Source organism: Perna viridis, chromosome 10 (assembly GCF_037379345.1).
Source record: "Perna viridis isolate PV_CMFRI_1.1 ecotype Kerala chromosome 10, ASM3737934v1, whole genome shotgun sequence".
NCBI classification, from domain to species: Eukaryota; Metazoa; Mollusca; class Bivalvia; order Mytilida; family Mytilidae; genus Perna; species Perna viridis.
In genome coordinates, this window is record NC_142454.1 from 31,158,105 (window position 1) to 31,176,723 (window position 18,619).

At 31.9% G+C, this 18,619-nt stretch overlaps 1 protein-coding gene and 1 long non-coding RNA gene across 4 annotated transcripts; one reads left to right on the forward strand and one right to left on the reverse strand.

Annotated features, from left to right (window-relative positions):
- Positions 1 to 2,718: 2,718 nt before the first annotated feature.
- On the reverse strand, positions 2,719 to 11,528 carry LOC148605369 (uncharacterized). 3 transcript variants are annotated; one of them, XM_088550466.1, is made up of 4 exons: positions 11,319 to 11,528; positions 4,299 to 4,379; positions 3,756 to 3,938; positions 2,719 to 2,934 (listed from the first exon to the last, which is right to left on the reverse strand). In XM_088550466.1, the coding sequence occupies exons 2-4, from the start codon at positions 4,345 to 4,347 to the stop codon at positions 2,753 to 2,755; spliced, it is 414 nt and encodes a 137-aa protein (XP_088406592.1). In that variant the 5' UTR covers positions 4,348 to 4,379; positions 11,319 to 11,528; the 3' UTR covers positions 2,719 to 2,752. The 3 variants fall into 3 exon arrangements, with proteins under 3 accessions (XP_088406592.1, XP_088406595.1, XP_088406593.1); XM_088550469.1 differs by lacking the exon at positions 11,319 to 11,528 and adding an exon at positions 7,643 to 7,746; XM_088550467.1 differs by lacking the exon at positions 11,319 to 11,528 and adding an exon at positions 5,252 to 5,374.
- LOC148605370 (uncharacterized) lies at positions 10,256 to 13,133 on the forward strand. The gene is made up of 3 exons (XR_015916157.1): positions 10,256 to 10,334; positions 11,145 to 11,245; positions 12,903 to 13,133. It is a non-coding gene; the product is annotated as an uncharacterized LOC148605370 (long non-coding RNA).
- Positions 13,134 to 18,619: the final 5,486 nt, after the last annotated feature.

Below are 18,619 nucleotides of genomic sequence, written 5' to 3' on the forward strand. Positions count from 1 at the left end.
CTAATAAGAATAACTTAAGTGTAATGATGTTGAAATGTATGAAATCTCGGTACACAATATTTTGTCAATTTTGGAGAACAGATGTTTCATCACAATACTAAAATGCCTATTGGAGCAAAATATGCGCCACTCTTAGCAGATCTTTACCCATATAGCACCATATGGTGTTATGTTATTACAAGCGCTAATACAAAGACAAGGAGAAGCTACAAGCCTCCAATTTCACTTCTAGTGTAGATAATGTAATCATTTCTGAATAATTTCTGAACAGGGCCAATATGAAATTACATATTTATCAACATATAATATGGACTTTCCTACAGTACATGAACCGATCCATGAAACAAGAATTGCGATCGGTCATCGATCACCGATCAGTTTCCGATCAGTCATCGATCCGTCAAACCGATTTATCAAACCGGTGATCGCATGACGTGACCACAAAGCGGTCAATATATTTTGCTGTTTCCGGTGTTTTCTTTGTCAATTTTACACATATTTACATTATGCAATACATTTGAACATCAATCTTTACTTTTGTTTTACATTTTTTTAATTTTTTTTACAAATCATTCGCCATTTTACATAACAAAACTGCAATCAGATCGGTCACCGGAGATCGGTCATCGATCAGTCATCAATCAATCAGTCAACGGTCATCGATCCGTCAAACTGTTACACGGATCGGTTCAGGGACTATAGTATAGCGAGAATACTGACTAATAAGAATCAAAGACAAAGTTTGTTGAGCTTCCGTTGCTATCAAACCTAATGTTTATTCGATCGAAATGAAGTTTCTATCTTGCATAACTGGTGATACGGTTATTTCAGTAGATCTCATGCCTTTCGAAATTACAGCACCCAGAACTTGGAATGTGATGGGTTGCGATTACGGAGCAGGACTTGCTTACCTTGCTTCACATGCATCTGTTGTAATTCTTGTTTTTCCGTATGTTTGTTTGGAAGCCTGTTTGCAAGAGTATAGTGTTTGTTTGTTTTTTTTAATTATATATAGATTCTATATGTAATTATATTTCATTTCATTTGTTTTGTCTTTTCAAATTTCTCAGAGTTGACCTTTTATTTTACGCTTAAGTATTTTTTGCCGTAAAAAAACATAAATAGCGTTTGAGGTCAAGTATGAATTTGTAATGTTTGATAGAGTAATCAAGAGAACCAAGATTCTAGTGGAAATAAAAATAATGTAATCTAGGTAGGAAGACCACACATAGAAAACAGACATAAACACAACAAAAAACATAAAATAGCCCAAAGAATACGTACAAAGCAAAAGGAAAAAATAAGCAACTCGGATTTCACTAAAAACTGTGAGCATAGACCAGATGTAAGCCTCCTCTGCTTTTCTAGGAACACCCGCCGAGTTACTGATAAAAAATCAAGAAAGAGGAAAGGAAAACTATGACATGTTGAACAAATCGTTTTGTTTTTATTAGATACCCCGTAACGATCCACAATTTCATGATGACGACTACAAAATTTCTGCAGTAATGAATTCAGTCTTGGAGTAACATAACTCTATTGCAGACGCCTAATTGTAAGAAGTCTAGCCTGGTACAAAAAGTCTGCACAGTTACGCCAAGCTCCAGCATAACGTATGACATGAAAACTCCTTACAAAGGTTCTGAAGAGAGGTTTCTACAGATTAACTAAAAATTAACAATACGAAATGAAAAGTCCTTACTTTTGTTGTATAGTTTCGTTCCTTAACCATCGATGTCTAAGTGTAGATCAACATATTATGCTGACTTCACAATATCAGTATTATCTTTTTATTGCAAGTTCTTTGAGGAAGATGCGATGTATGAATGATGCATGTTTTTGAGTCGGGTTTTCAATTTAGTATGGTGAATAGCAGTATACAATAAAATCATGGGTTAAATGCTATTGTATTCTGATAATAATCTTGAATTGGGGGTTTCCAAAAGATTTTTTGAATTTTTAAGGACCCACATTGAACTGATAATACTACTCGAGTACATGTAAAAAGTGTCATGGTAGGACTGAATTGTCTCTTTGACAGCTATGAGTATAAAAGCTAAACGTTTTGAAAGTGGTTTAGTTGTACATTTTGCAGACCCAACTTTGTAGTGTTATTTGTATGGATCTTTTTTGCAGTTAATAAATCCAATACATAGGCGGTAGGTCACAATCTTCGTCTTTGGTATAGAGACCAAAAGAGGATAATTTTGATTTATGGTTTTCCACGATCTTGCAGATAGTGGTAACAACATAGATCTTTTAGTGCTATTTTTTTCTACATCTGATTATAAATGTTTGGTGTAATAAGTCTTGCAGACAAAAAAGTATGTTGTTTGGGGCTTTGACTGCTGGTAAGACAACATATTTGTCAATATGAACATATGTGTGCTCTACCGGGGTCTTTGAAAACTGGTGTAATAATGACGCTCATTGACCAACTTAAAACTTTCATACGTTTCAAAATTAAAAACCTCACAGAGTTTATCAGTCTGATATAATATCATTATATTCACGTGTTACGTTTATGACCCTTCAAACGCATTGCGACATCATTTTGCGGTTCTGCAACAGTAAATTACATTACTTTGGTATTGGGTTAAAGCTGTTTAACAAATTATACATATGAAAGTTTAAACAACGGTTCGTTTTGTGTTAAGGTACTTTTGAATATACTTGAACATATATTTGCCTAATTAAAACAAACAATACAGACCGTATTATCATTTATTTGTAATTACGATCTGTTTCAATTCTAGACAACTTTACAGTCTTCCCCGAAACAGCAACAAAAGTTTTTACGGGAAAGGTGCACACAAAATTTGTTGTTTGATGTTGTTCCATCGCAAAGAACATTTCTGCAATCAATATTACATTGCGATATATTATCGTAACATGGTTTATCAATGCAAGAACTTGTAAATAATTCACTTGAATCTGAAATGAAAAAAAAAATATTATAAACAAGTATCTAGAACAATCAGTCAGGCAAAATACGAAATACAATGAAAACGGTGAAACAAACTGAATAATTGAAATACCTGTCTAAACAAGAAACCTTTAACGTAACAGTCTTTGTAAGAATCATGCAAATTTTGTAAAATGCAATACACCCAACAAAGGCTACATATATTTTAATGTTATGATGTTGATTTATAGGTCTATTTGATAAAGTGTATACTCATTCCAATCTGTGTCCTCTTAAGAGATAATCCACATGGAAAATCCAATAGTTTCTGTTGTATTTTAGTGTCACTTTTACAGATATTCTCCTTTAATTTTGAATTCTTCAGTACATTCTTTATATTTTTTATATCCAATGAACATGGGTTATATGGAAGGCCACACATTACTTTCTGTTTACTATGTCATTTTAACACAATATCAAAAAATAAAAATATGTAGGCTTTCAAACCATGCATTACATTTTCCATGAATCTTATGTGGGTTGCTACTTAAGTTCCCTTCCATCAATTGTATTGCATTATGAACCTTGATAAACCGAACATCTTTTTTCAGCAAAATTCCAAAAGGGGATCGGTCAAGATATGTTTGACTGTTCCTATTTCATCTCTGCCAATAGAGATATTTTTGGAAACTTCCATATGAGTGAAGAACACTAAAGTTGATAGAATTATCTGACCCTGGAATATTCCATAGCAATTTATTTAAATGTTAAAAGTTTTGACTCATTGTACCAAAATAATATCGAAAGCCCAATTACACGCCAAAAATGATAAGTTACATGTAATTCAAACCTTTGTCACCCCAACAGTTGTCTCCGAAACAGCAGCATTTCTTTTTATCGAAGTCTAGCTCACAGGATCTTGACTTGGAATTGTCTCCATCGCAATGAACCTTTATGCAATTGTCCCGACATTGTTCTTCACCTTCTTTACAAAATTGACTGACGCAGAAACTTGCTCGTCTTTTACTATAAACTAAAATAATGCAAATATTTAGTGCAAGTCTTTGAAAGAATCAGGCAAGTAAGAAAAACACATCTTAAACATGCCTGTCAAACCTATCGATATGACAGTATACTTGCATTTAAGATACATTCAAAGTTTTCTTTTTTTTGTTGATAATTTGATAAAATGGTGTCCTATCTCAAAAAGAATTAAAAGAAAATTTTCGTTATTGAGTTATATCAGCATCACTTGATATGTATTAAGCAATGTCTGAGTGACAAGAAACGATTATCGATATTTACCTGAATACATTTTTACAATCATAATCATTATAAGATTGGAAAAATGCAAACGGTTAAACTTCTATATCAAATTGAGTAAGAATCTTACCAGTGCACAGTATAAACATCAGGAGAAAGGCAACGGAAAATATCTTCATCGCTTTTTCTTTTCACTGGCCGCACAAAGTGACTGCAAATGGAAAACAAATAAAACAATAAACAAACTGAAGCCTGTCCTTTTGTATCTGTACGCATTAGCTTACAACAATTCGTAGTTTCATGTCGTTATATTGAATTCAACAATTATAGACGATAATATAAATATGTCCATAAAATAAACAATTCGAACTTAATCTAAAAAAAATCTCAAAAAGTCTAATACATCGACTCCGTTCTAACTAAAAGTAGATTGATTGTGGTTTTACGTCATACTGCAGGTATTTAATGCATTTCTCCAGGGTAAGAACGTTTGATCAATTCAATGCGTCGTCCTCCTGTGTACTAGTACGACATACGGAACCATGTTATCGTGTTACCTCTCGGACGCAACAGCCTACAAGGAGTATGTCAACCTATTTATACATATTATTCATGCGTCCAAAGCAATAGTCGTCACTCTCCCTTACCCCACCGTCTTGACAAAGAAGCAATTTTGAAGTTGTTTAAGTGACTACTAATAATTTGTTGTATACCCGTATCAATTGGTAACGATCAAATATCGTACATTTATTACATATTTTAGACCTTACAATATATTCAAGCCATTTATGCTCATTTGATTCTTCAGCTTTAGTTGAGTGAGAAAAGCTGTGCATTGTCAAATATAATCATGCGCTGCTTTAAGTGAACATTGAATAAAAATGTTAATATCGATTGTCTTCACCACATCCGTTAGATTATTAGTTGAAATATACATTAAATTACTGCAATATGTAAAATAACTGAATTGGTAAAATATTTATTACGAGAATTTTTGTGAAAATAAACTATCCTTAAAATGGTTATGTCGCACAAATATAAGAAAATACTTTTCCATTAAAAGTGAATTGTATTAAATATTACCTGATTTTTTGTAAAGTAATATGCAAGACTTTGACGCGCTGTCATAGACCTTTATATGCATCTATGTTAACTAAACTGACATTTGTTACAATATTAACTGTTCATAATCAAATTTGCAAATTCTCCTTACCATGTAATTCCTAATATGAAATTCGAAAAAATAATCTTTATCATTTGTATATACCACAGGTCTTTACCTTGGGGATAAATAAATATTAGTACAATCAAAATAAATTGACTATAAACATAAATGCACATATGGGCGGTTAATATTTGATCGACTAGAAATATTGATGCTGACGCTTGAAAAAAATAAATAAATTTGCGAATATACAGTATATGTATAAAGTAATTTTCTACTTGTGCCAACTTCTCTCCTCACATTTTATATAAAAAAATCGATCTATATTTGACATTTAGAAGTCTATATGTATTAAATAGATTCTTAACTGAAGACATCGAAAGTTTTGTTTTCAAGAGATGTTGCTAATTATATGCTAAGTTTATGTGATTGGATGTTGTTGAAAATGTACACATTTATATTTGCCATGTAACTTTTTATTATAGTAGAACTACAATTAGTATAAGGATGCAAATGCTGACCAACCAAATTTTCTTAAAAATAGACTTAAGACTTTCAATATATACTTCCAATTTTAAATTTACATGGATCATTCACTGTCTGATTTTGTTGCACGATTCAAAGCTAGAGGTTTAAATGGACACGCAAATTATGTGTGCATACCGTTGACTTTTTAAATAAACAAATGATTTTAAATTTGTTATTAAGACCATAAAGTACATAGTTGTTTTTTTGTGTGTCTTAACTCATACAATCATACAGAATGTAAATGCGACCTTTAATACCATTTTTAGGTATAGCTCAGCAGCATGAACAAATCTATTGGAATTGTTACATTGCCAGTTGAATATGACCGTCACTTCAAAACTTCTACAGTCATCACCATCACTTACTTTTATTGTCCTATTTAGAGTTTTCATTCTTGATATCATAAAAATACCTTAAGGAGGTAGACTTAGGGTAAGGGACATTACTCTTGAAATCAGTGATATGTTTGTATCATATTCAATTTCAACAAAGCCTATCAAGCTTTCATTTGAAACAGAATGAAATTAGTCCAAGTTACTTTGATGCTTACATGAGATTGATGTACATTGCTGAATACAAACGTTTCAATGATTTGTAAGAGTTGTGTCCCTTACCCTTGGTCTACCTCCTTTATCTATAGGGCTAGTAAGTCTTGTTCTTCTTTTGTTTTTTCATTCGGAAATAGCTTTACAGACCGGAAATTGATTTGTATTTAGTTTGCTACTTCCGGGCACATCCCGTTGAAGCATACAAAGTTATATGAATTAAATTATAGGTTATTATCACACTTAAAATAGTGTAGAAATATATAAGCATAATATCTTTAATATCTCTAATATATAAATGATTACCCTTATCATTAAATTTATAATGATTCATTCTGCTTTGTGTACTTTTACCATAATATGATCGATTGTCAATATTGTTTTTTACAAAAGTATACGCTTTGTTTTGTTTCGGTTTTTAAAAATTTATTCTGTTTACCAGAACACATTTTGATATATGTTCTTTTATTCGTTTTCAGAGCGAACTATATTTCTAATTCAAATTTAAAAAAAAAGTCCAATAAATTTTAAAGACATCCAATAATTCTAAATCAATCTCTGTGAAATATGATGTGGCATGTCTATAACTTTAGGAAAGAGTAATCAAGGGAACCAAGGTTATAGCGGTAATCAAAAGAATGTACTCCAGGGACAAAGACCAGACATGGAAAACAGACATACACAACAAAGAACATAAAGTAACTAAAATCATACATACAAAGTAACAAAAGCAAATGAGTAACTCGGACTCCACTAAAAACTGGGAGCATGGACAAGGTGCTCCGGTAGAGTAAACGTCCTCTGCTTTTCTAGAAACACATGCCGAGTTGCTCATAAAAAGTCAAGTCTTGGGTAGACAAACGAGGAAAGGAAAACTATGACCCGTTGAATAAATCAGTTTTCATGGTGCTGATGGATACACCATAACGATCCACGAGTTCATGATGACGACCATAAAACTTCTGTAGTGATGACTTCGATCTTGTAGCAACATAACCCTGTTCCAGAAGCCTATTTGTTAGAGTTCTAGTGCGATACAAAAAGTCTGCGTATTTTCGGCAAGCTCTGGCATAATGTATGGTTGTGGCACTATTATGATGGCACTCCAATGAACTAATGCAACAAAACATTACTATTTCTCCTATCTTACGTATTATTGTCCTTAATATATAATTTACGCCAATAATCTATACTAGCTCAGGAAAGCGTGCACGTGTTTATACGTTGTATTCTCACCGAGTCATGCCATAAACTTTAGACTTGAAGTCATTGTCTTCCTCCAAGAGGTCGGCACATGGGAGACAGATTAACGACTTGTTGGCTTGTTTTTATGGATATCTCTGAAAACAAAATTACCATTTTTATGCAGATTTGAACTTTTCAAACAACATTTTATATCCATTTCATTTTGTCTACTTTTGTGAGACATCAATATTTCCACTGAAATAAAAAAGTTGTTCCGTCATGCTCTTGTTACAATATTTACTGTTAGGGCAACTTGCATATTTTGCGCGCCATGCTCTTGTTAGCATATTGACTTGTTTGGCAACGTACATATTTTGCCAGCCACTTTCTTGTTACCATATTGACTGGCAGTTTAGATTACATAATTTGTAAAACTGCTAATGCATAAGACATCGACTGATCTGACTATCTTAGACTTTCCTGAGATTTCAATCAGGATTAAATACATATTCTTTAATATCTGGCCTGGGTTAAAAAAATATCAAGTTGAGAATTTCTTCAAGGCCTGTTTGTTTACTCAAACCTTCAATTTCAAGTGATCTAATTGGTTAAAAATCATCATGTTAGATAATTATGTACCATTCTGTGTGAGAATCAGACAATGGATGGCATATCATTTTCCCCATTTTAGTCATGTTTTCCCTAAAATATATTCTGTATATCTAGATAACAACCAAAAATCTATTTAAGTTTACCATGAAGCATCTGTGACGTACATGTATTTTAAATGCTTATATAGGGATATAGTGCGCCAATTTTCCATCGTGCATTTCAACTAAATTTGACCTATCAATATATTAAAAAGACAAATTTTTCAAACACTTTAATGGTTATTTCTGGTGGTTATCAAGTATAATTAATTGGTTAATGCAATGAAAGCTTGGCGTTTTTTTTCCTTCATGTGCCACACCTTATATATATATATATTCCCGATTCTTAGATGGAAAAGTACTTAATTGTAAATGGAAACTTACGTATATCCTGACTCATGCTTCTAAACAATTTTATTATACAAATATGTTTAATGTGCATTCTGCTGTTAAGAAACAAAACGACTCTTTCATATTGAGGTCGAATACATTGACTTTTTAAAAAAAAATTGTAAATGGTCTCAACAGTTTTGCTAATTTGGCGTATTTACCATTTCCCAATTCATTTTAATAGTTTAAGCACTTCATTTAGCAGACATCTGATTATCCTAATTAAGACATCTTTTTTTTTCTCTCTTTAACCACTTTCATCAGTTTTTGTTATACTTTAAAGTACGTTAGTATTAAATATGTATATGTGTATAAATTAAATATTTTACTTTCATGATGAAATGAGAATTAGCTAATATGATCAGTTTTAAACATTTTTAAGGTTATGCCTTCTTTATTCACGTACGTTAATGTTGTGTACTGCATTTGATTGTTGAACTCTTTCTTTGTGAAGCCATAAATTTGATAAAGCAACAGTTCATGTCATTGGTTAATGATACCAGAATCAAAAGTTCATACATATTATCCAAAATGTCAATTTTGTGTGAATAACCAAAAATGTTCATAACATATTAAAATATATATAGATAGTAAGGACAATAATACGTAAGATAGGAGAAATAGTAATGTTTTGTTACATTAGTTCATTGGAGTGCCATCATGATAGTGCCACAACCATACATCATTTAACAAAAACTGCGGCAAATTGTAAATTTTGATGTTTTTTTTTCTCAGACACATTACGTAGCTGTCTTTGTAAGATTTATGCAAAATCTGAAAAATGTGATTCACTCCAAAAAAGGCTACATATTTATTTTTGTAATTAAGTTGTTTTATGGGTTTATACTATTAAATGTGTAATTATTCATTCAAATCTACCTGCTCTTAGGAGATAATCGACTTTGAAAACACAGTAGATTCTATTGTATTTGAGCACCATTTAAGAGTTATCTCCCTTAATTTTGAAACTTACAGTGCATTCTATAGAATTTGTATCTCCTAAGAGCACGGGTTATATGAAAAACCACTTGTTTATTTCTGTTAACTATGACATTTCAAACAAATTATCAAAAATAAAAATATGTAGGCTTTTTACCGATGAATCACATTTTGCACGATCCTTAGCTGAAGTGCTACTTAAATCCATAAAACTATGCCCACTCCAAAGAGCGTTTATTATTTACATATGATAAACTATGTAACAATTAATGTATTCACTATGTAGTAATTGATTGAAAATACACTTGACATGTTGTCTTCAAGGGTGAATACAACGTGTTCCAGAGGTCGTTTATCCTTTATTTATTTCCTTAATTTTCTACAGAAGACATTGGAGAAACAAATTACTCTTAAACGTAGTGAGTCAAGTACGGACAATAACCAAATAGCAGATAATCAACATGATATATTCAAGTTATTAATTAAACAATTAAAAGATTCATAGCTTTTAGTCTTTTATTTGTGAAATCCTTATCATGAATGTAGTTGATTATGTTCAGTTTTTGTCTATTTCATACTCGGTATTAAGATAAAAATCTTTGAATAAAACTACAATTCCTGATAACATAAAAACTCCTGAATCTAATTATGATTAATTCGCGATAACTTTGTGACACATTGCAGCTTTATCACTGTTAAACATATATAAGATCAAAAGCCTTAGCTTATCTCAACGAATAAAGATTTTGTCAAAAACTTACCAGGTGAGTTTTGATACTTTTTCTTACTTCTGACTATGTTAGTAAGATTACTAATACGTTTAATAATTTGTTTCAAGTTAATTCTTCTCTTTTATTCCAAGGAGACTCATATGTATATATATATCATGATGTGAATTGTTCTAGGCAAAAAAGGCTCTAGCTGAATATAGTTATCAAATCCTCTTTGTAAAAGTTTTCTACAAAATTGAATAACAATATGTAATTATTGATAATTTAAAACCTAAGTGAAAATATTGAATAGTTGAGGTGATTAAGGGTGCACAAAACCAACAAAATTAACGATGTCTTGAAGTCTATGTATGGTACATTTTACGGAAGGGTCATACTTTTTCTATTCATAGCTGTATTTGTTCTTATATTTAGAAAACCATTCTTTCATCTAGTTCTATGTCAATTTAATTAAAAACGACAATTCTTTTACGATGAAAATTTTATATATTTTCTAAATAACTGAAGTTTTTTATATGTATTAACCAGGCAACCATACATAATTTGATCATAAGGAATAATTGTTATACATCAACTTGAGATCAAATCTATTCAAATGATGTTTTATTTCTTGAACAAAATCTGGCATTAATATATATAAAAAAGCAATAGTCAAATAAATAAATAAAATAAAATAAAATAAAATAAAATAAATAAATAAATTAATTAATTAATTAATTAATTAATTAATAAATGAATAAAATGTAGTTTTAAGATGTGTAAAAATCTACGTATATTGAAGATAACTAATTGCTGCATTATTTTTTTCATAGAAAACTGTCAACATGTAATTTTGTTATTCAGAACAGCCAACTGGCATATTTGACTTTTGAAACACTCAACATAAGAAGAAACAGCGATGAAATTGTTTGTCTTGTTGCTTGTTATTGTTTTTACTTGTACTGGTAAGATGTACTTATACATATTCTCTCCGTTAATTAAATTAAAAAAAATAATACTGTTACAAATCTCTATTACCTTTATTTTACATCAGATAGATATCCTGCTTTAATATGTCTTTCCCGTTTTCCTGTACACAACAACCGCTTTCTGTGTTTTATGTATCACTCCACTAGTGTATTATACGCGCTATCCAGTATATAAAATTTACAGAGGGAAGAATTATGCATACTAATAATCACAAACCTTCCGAGCTATTTTCAATTTTCTTTACTTATTTGTATTTAGAATAGGGGTGTAGTAAAACATGAAAAAACATAATTATCGACAGAATTTTTATCACATTAGATCACCGTTTTTCTAATGTTTTATCTTATGTGCATTTGACAACCGTGTATTCATACATTATCTCTGCATTTGATATTTGCTAACCTGATGACTTGTAAACAACGATGACTGACCTAAAACCTCTTGTAATTTAGTATAAGTGTTTGTACGAATCAGGTAAAATGGGAATAATCAGAAACATGCATGTCAAACCACCACCGAACTGACAGTGTAAAACCATTCAAGGATAAGAAGAATTTCCTCTATTTGAAAAGACCATTACTTGATCTCTGCATCACTGGCTTTACGCAGAATTTTTCAATAGAATATTTGAAAACTGAGGATTTTGAGAGAGATATCTGCCCTTGAAATGTTTATTTTCAGTGCATATCAATGGAATTGTAACTCAGTGGTCTAGCATGATATCGAAAAGCTTGTCTGTTTTCTTGATTCTGAAGCAATTGCACGATAAGAATGATGTTGTTTTTTAATACCATATTGCACCCACTGCCTGATTCTTACAGGGACTGACACTTAAGAGAAAACATCAATGGTAAATCAAACCATTTAGGAATGACTATTATATTTTTTTCTGTTTATGAAGAAATAACCCTAATCACATGATGCACACTAAATAACCTTTTAAGCAGGCTTTTTTCAAGTATGCACCATGGGCATTGATATTAATTTAAATGGATAATTTCAATGTGAATATGTACCGATTTAATCATTCAAAATGTTGCCAACTACAATCACATTGTAAATGAGATTAAGGAAACATATCAATCCAAATAAAGGGTCTTTCGTCTTTAATTCAATAATTGAGAGTTGGATTGAATTACTGGTGTTTAATGTACTCAGGCGAAATAACCAACATGTATTCAGAACAGTAAAATAATAATAAAGGGAACTTAGATTCTAGCGGGAATCAAAATAATGTAATCCGAGGACAAAAACCAGACATCGGAAACAGACATACACAAGAAAGAACATAATGTAAGTAAAATGATACAAAAACAGTATCAAAAGTGTATTAGCAGTTCGGACCACTGGGAGCATGGGCCAGGTGCACTGGCAGAGTTAGCCTGCTCAGCTTTTCAAAGATCACCCGCTGAGTTGCTCATAAAGGTTAAGTCCGGGGTAGACGAAAGAGGAAGGGAACACTATGACACGTTGCACAAATTATAAGGAGTTATATAGATAAACAAAATCCCAGAGAGAATACCATATTACCGACAGTTTATAAACCGTTTAGCTATGAAGGAAATCATGAAAGTTTTTTGTATGACTATTTCATGATAACAAATTTTAATTATGAAATTTTTTACAATGTAGTTTCCAGTAAAAAAAAACGGGTTGAAATTGATGAATGCAAACCTATGGACTGTTTTGATTATACAAGTGAAGAATGTGAACAACAATGTATTGATGATGTGTGCAATGGAGAAAATACCAATGAGAAGAGATGCAGAATTAATATGGACTCGTGCTGCTGTGATGGTAAAGATTGTCCTCTATCTTAAGTTCTAACCTATACAGCGAATAAAGCAAGGGAAAATTCCTCTATATTGTGTTTTTTCTTTTATTTACGTCCAATGAATGAAGCTGATGAAAAAATATATAAAAATAGCAGATGCCCAAACTTTAGTAGTGAAACCTATATAAAAATGGATTAAAACTTAGTAAGTCAGAATTGCAAAAGATGTTTTAAGCAAGTCGACATTTTAAGTAGCCATATACAATAAAAAATATATACGTCATCATCTTGCACTTTACATGATACATGAGTAATGATTATTATATAGTTAGCAGTGTTTTATCAATGTTCCCAGTTTAATAAATTTCGATAATTCACACTGTGAAATAAATTCGGTACTTTCACTCTTCTGCTTTCTCCCGCCAACACGGCACAACATTGATATCAATCTGCCAATCATAAAAGTCAAAGTTCATAATGAAAATATCGAAATAATGCAGAAAGTCTATATGATAAATAGGATAATCAATTGGTTATAGCAAATAAAAAAAATATTATCACTAGTGCCAAAACGCTTGAGGATTTAACTCGTGCGCGGAGCAAGTTCGGCCCAAGCTAAAAATAAGACTAAGTAGTCCGGCAAGTAAGTTTTTAAAATAATAGTCATACGCTGAAAGGGTATTAATTTAGTAGAAAATAAATTCATTCGTATTCATGAGCTTTCTGTGCTGTAAAATTGATACAATGTGTAATAATGTAGGTAGTATTAATACGCGTTTAGTGCTGAAGTACTTTCCAACTGCATAATGCAGAGAGGATGGCTAATGTCATTCAGATAAAAAATCGATAGTTGATTATACATATAGCCTTAGAGGCATCCATATAGGTAGGACGACAAGCCGACACGAAGATAGGCCGAAAGCAGGACGACATAAAACAAACAACAAGTATTCACGAAGACAGGAGGACACGCCGACAGGTAGACAGGACGGCAGGTTGACAGGACGACATATAACCTAACAAGTTTTCATGAAGACAGGAGGACACCCGACAAGTAGACAGGACGACAGGTCGACAGAACGACAGTTCGACAGGACGACATATAACCTAACAAGTATTCATACAGACAGGACAACAGGACGACAGGTAGACAGGACGACAGGTGGACAAAACGACAGGACGACATATAACCTAACAAGTTAGTATGTAAACCCTATATAACTGTAAGCACAGTTATTTTGTGTACCTGTTGTCGGGTCGTCATTTCTACCTGTTGTCATGTTTATCTGTTTACGTTTCGTTCTGTTGACCTGCGTCATGTCGTCCTGTCTACCAATCATCCTGTCGTCCTGTTTACCTTTAATCATGTATACCTGTTGAAGTGTCATCCTGCCGACCAATCGACGTGTCGTCCTGTCGTCGTGTCGACCTGTCGCCGTGTTGTCCTGTCTACCTGTCGGTGTGGCACCCCGTTAGTATGTAAACCCCATATAACTGTATGTGCAGACAAAACCGATTCACAATCAAAGTTTTAATGGAACCGTTCAGGTCCTATTTTCTGTTGCGTTTATTCAATAAACTCTGAAGAAGAAAAAAACCTATTCACAACCACATTTGAACTTATTGAAGTCATAACAAAACCGATTCACATTCTACTAAATCCGCAGAGTTATGAAAGAACTATTTAGTCTAATATTTTACATGATCCGCAAGTTCCACACACTCGTTGAATCTAAGCGTTCTACGGCACTCATGATAATATTTCAGGCAAATCGTCGTATCGTCCAGGCAAATCAGGCAAAATGGGAAAAAAATACATGAAACATACATGTCAAAAACCCTGAGATCTGACAGTATACTTTTACTCAAGTATGTTTTGAAGTATTTGAAGGACCATTATTTAATCTCTGCACCACTAGATTCGCAATGCTATGTTGCTGCAAGATTGATGTCATCACTACAAAAGTTTTATGGTCGTCAACGTGAACTCAAGAATCGTTACGGTGTATCCATCTGCACCATGAGCACCGTTTGTTCAACGTGTTATAGTTTCTTTACCTCTTTCATTTATCCCGGAGTTGACTTTTCATGAGCAATTCGGTGGTTGTTTCTAGATAAACAGAGGACGCTTATCCTATCGGTGCACTATGCTCCCAGATTTTTAGTGGAATCCGAGTTGCCCATTTCCTTTTGTGCGTATAATTTGTGTCATGTTATGTTATTTATTGTGTTTGTCTGTTTTCCATGTCTAGTCTTTGTCCCTGGAATACATTCTTTTGATTCCGCTGGAACATTGGTTTCCTTGATTACTCTTACAAGCTCGACTAAAAAGTGATATGAAACCAAATTACAAAATCCAAATTTGAATACAGTAAATAAACTTGTCGAACAAAACTAATTTACAAACACAGGTGAAGCAATTGTAAAACCTGTCTAAACCCAGCCCTAGATTAACAAATAAAAATAATGTTAATAATAATGTGAATATCCAAGATTTTCAACATTTGAATAGTAGACCACTTTGTTGATATTGTAATTGATGATAACAAATTGATAAATAAAGTGAAAATTAACCGACCAAATATCATGAAGTTATTTGAAAACTGTTCACAGTAAATGGAATATAAATCTGTCTTATCTTAACACTGTGTATTTAAGTACCACTCCGGCTAAGAGTCATGCAAGATATGATTCATGGTTGGAAAGCCTGCATATTTTTATTTTTAATATTTTGTTAAAATTCTTATAGTAAACAAAAAATGAGATGTAGTTTTTCATATAACTCGTGTTCCTAGCAGATAAAAAATAAATAGAATACACTGTAGATTTCAAAACTAACGGAGATAAATGACATTCAAATACATTAGAATCAATTGAATTTTCAGTGTTGATTATCTACTAAGAGCAGGAAGATTGAAATGAATAATTACACATTTCATAATAAAGACCCTTAAAACAAGTTAATTGCAAAATAAAAATATGTATCATTATTTGATGTGTAGCACATTTTTTTTTCAGATTGTGCACGATTATTACAAAGAGAGCTACTTAAAAACTTTAAAAAGAGCCACATGCTTGCACCGATGTAACTCATAAGACCTAGCTCTGTAGCGACATTGAAACAGTATGTCTAAGAAGCTGCTACATTGCAGCTAGTAATTGCAAGGTTCAGTGGTTTGTCATTCCGCTAAAACGTGTAAGTCTAACACGTGATATACTGTCTCATATTGATATACATGTATGAATAAATCAATCAATTCGTAATGACGACCGTAACACTTTTAAAATGATGACATCAATACAGACTGAACAGACCCCAACTTATTTACAGGCTTACAATGTCCGTGCTCTAAAAATTGTCCGTACACAAATCCACTGTGAAATGTATATTCTATATGCTGTCGGATTTTAGTATATTGCCACTTAAATAGAATAATTTTACAAATGCAAAGTCAAACTTCTCATGTCTGTCATTAAGGTTGATTTCAAACGTTCTGTATCACCTATGTGTAACAATTTTCGGATAAGTATTTTTTAAAACAGTTATTTCTTGTAAGGATTTTGAATTGTTTTTATTTTCACTTAGAAAAGTGCGTATTTCATGTATCAATTAAAACTTCCTTCTCAAAACTGAAATACATAGTACTTGAAAAGTTTCTAAGAAACCCCATACAACCATCCCTAAAACATTACCTACTGATTGTTTTTTATCAGATATACAGAAGAGCAAAATAATCGGAAACCCAGAAAACAAAATTTCATAATTGAAAAATGACAAATATCCCGCTGAATTGTTTCGTGATATGCTGCATTTCATTAAAAGAACCAAGTATATCTAATTAACGTATGTAAAATTGTGGTGGAACTTCTCTACTTTTCTACAAGAATATGGAGTTTTAAAGCTGAAACGGAAATATTCCATAGAGAACAATTTTCAGATACTTTGTTTGTATCATAAAATATTTTTTGAAGAAAGAAATTGGTTTTGTAGCTGAAAAGTTAATCTCGAATGCGATGTTGCAAACTAAGAGTAACACAGCAGCAAACTCAATTTCACAAGCATTTCATTTGATTTTACCACTAAAAATGTCAAAATGAATGATTCAATATTCAACTCCATTTAATTAGATTTAACACTCTGTAGGAAAAGCAAAAACAATTCCTATATATATGTTTTTCAATAGTACTCCAGCTAAGAATCATGCAAAATGTGATTAATGGGTGAATTGTGAATTACAATAATAGGCAGAAATTAACATTCAATTTTTCATATAACCCATGCCCTAAGGGGATAAAAATTATATAGAAAGCACTGTAGATTTCAATATTAAGGGAGATAACTCTGTAAATGACACTCAAATGCAAAAGAATCTATTAGATTTTCAATGTTGATTATATCCTAAAAGCATAAACATGTAAATGATATTAATATATACCTTTTCCATATTTCTGACTGTGACTTTCGTGTTTTTTTTTAAATTTTGAGAAAAGGGAAGAAATCTTTCAATCCGACAGACGGGTTTGTCAGATTGGAGCAAAGGAAACCTGTAGACTTCAAATTCAACTGTTTGACTCATTACAGTTGCGGTAGGCACTTACTTCTGATATAATTCATTTCAAACCATTTAGCTACTTACAGAAGAGTTAATAGTTTAAGTGTAAAAGAAAATATTTACTATTCTTCTTTTCCCCAAAGAGGCCGCCAACCAGGTTGTCAGTTGTTGGTGGCTTACGTACTTTTTAACAAAATTGCCAAAATGGCTTGCATTCCGTAAAAATGAAAACGACTTTTATATACATATTTGATCTTCGATATTTCTTTATAAGATTTTTCAGACAAAATTACGTAAAATGTACAAGATTAAAATACACAGCTGGTCGACAAAACTTATTTTAGACCGTAAAGTACGACGTTGCAAATGGCGAAATAGAATGTTCTCACTCGTTTTTAACGAAGTTCATTCCTTCATTCTCTTATGTGTTTGTGTACCTCACAAGTTGTATAGGAAACTGTTATTTCAAACTTAAGCTAAATATATGTCAATACGGACAAATCAAACAAATTGTTATATGTATACATCATATGATGGTGACAAAGGGACGTCACCACATGACAATAGGGAATGAAACATCATCCTTTTTACCGTAAATTCCAGTATTATGTTAACCATTTGTCTATTTCTATCGTCGGAAAAATTTACCCTTAGCTAATTCCTTTTGAAAAACAGGAGGCATAGTATAAAGTGACATTAATTGAATTTAATTACAATTCCCTTTTATAGTCGGGCAATGGGTGGCATTTCACTTGTTTTTCTTTTTTTCTTTTTGTTTTGTTTTTGTTTTGCTTTTTTTTCATGTGGTCTTTTTTTGGATCAAATTTATTCAATACATATACAAAGCAAAAATAAGCTATTTAAATATCATCCTGAAGATTCTTTTGGCTGCTCATATACGGAAAAGTGTATAATGTTTCCATAATATACTTTAACTTTAACCTATCATTATATTATCAAAAAAATAACGAGCACTTTGATGGTTATTTCTGTAGGTTATGAGATATAAACACTTGGATAAT

What these genes read in the sequence shown, in the direction of transcription:
- LOC148605369 (XM_088550466.1), bottom strand. Translation starts at nt 4,347, where the DNA reads ATGAAGATATTTTCCGTTGCCTTTCTCCTGATGTTTATACTGTGCACT. An exon ending in GATGTTTATACTGTGCACTG is followed by an intron (nt 3,939 to 4,298) that starts GTAAGATTCTTA and finishes GCATTATTTTAG; the next exon opens with TTTATAGTAAAAGACGAGCA. An exon ending in CAACTGTTGGGGTGACAAAG is followed by an intron (nt 2,935 to 3,755) that starts GTTTGAATTACA and finishes TTTTCATTTCAG; the next exon opens with ATTCAAGTGAATTATTTACA.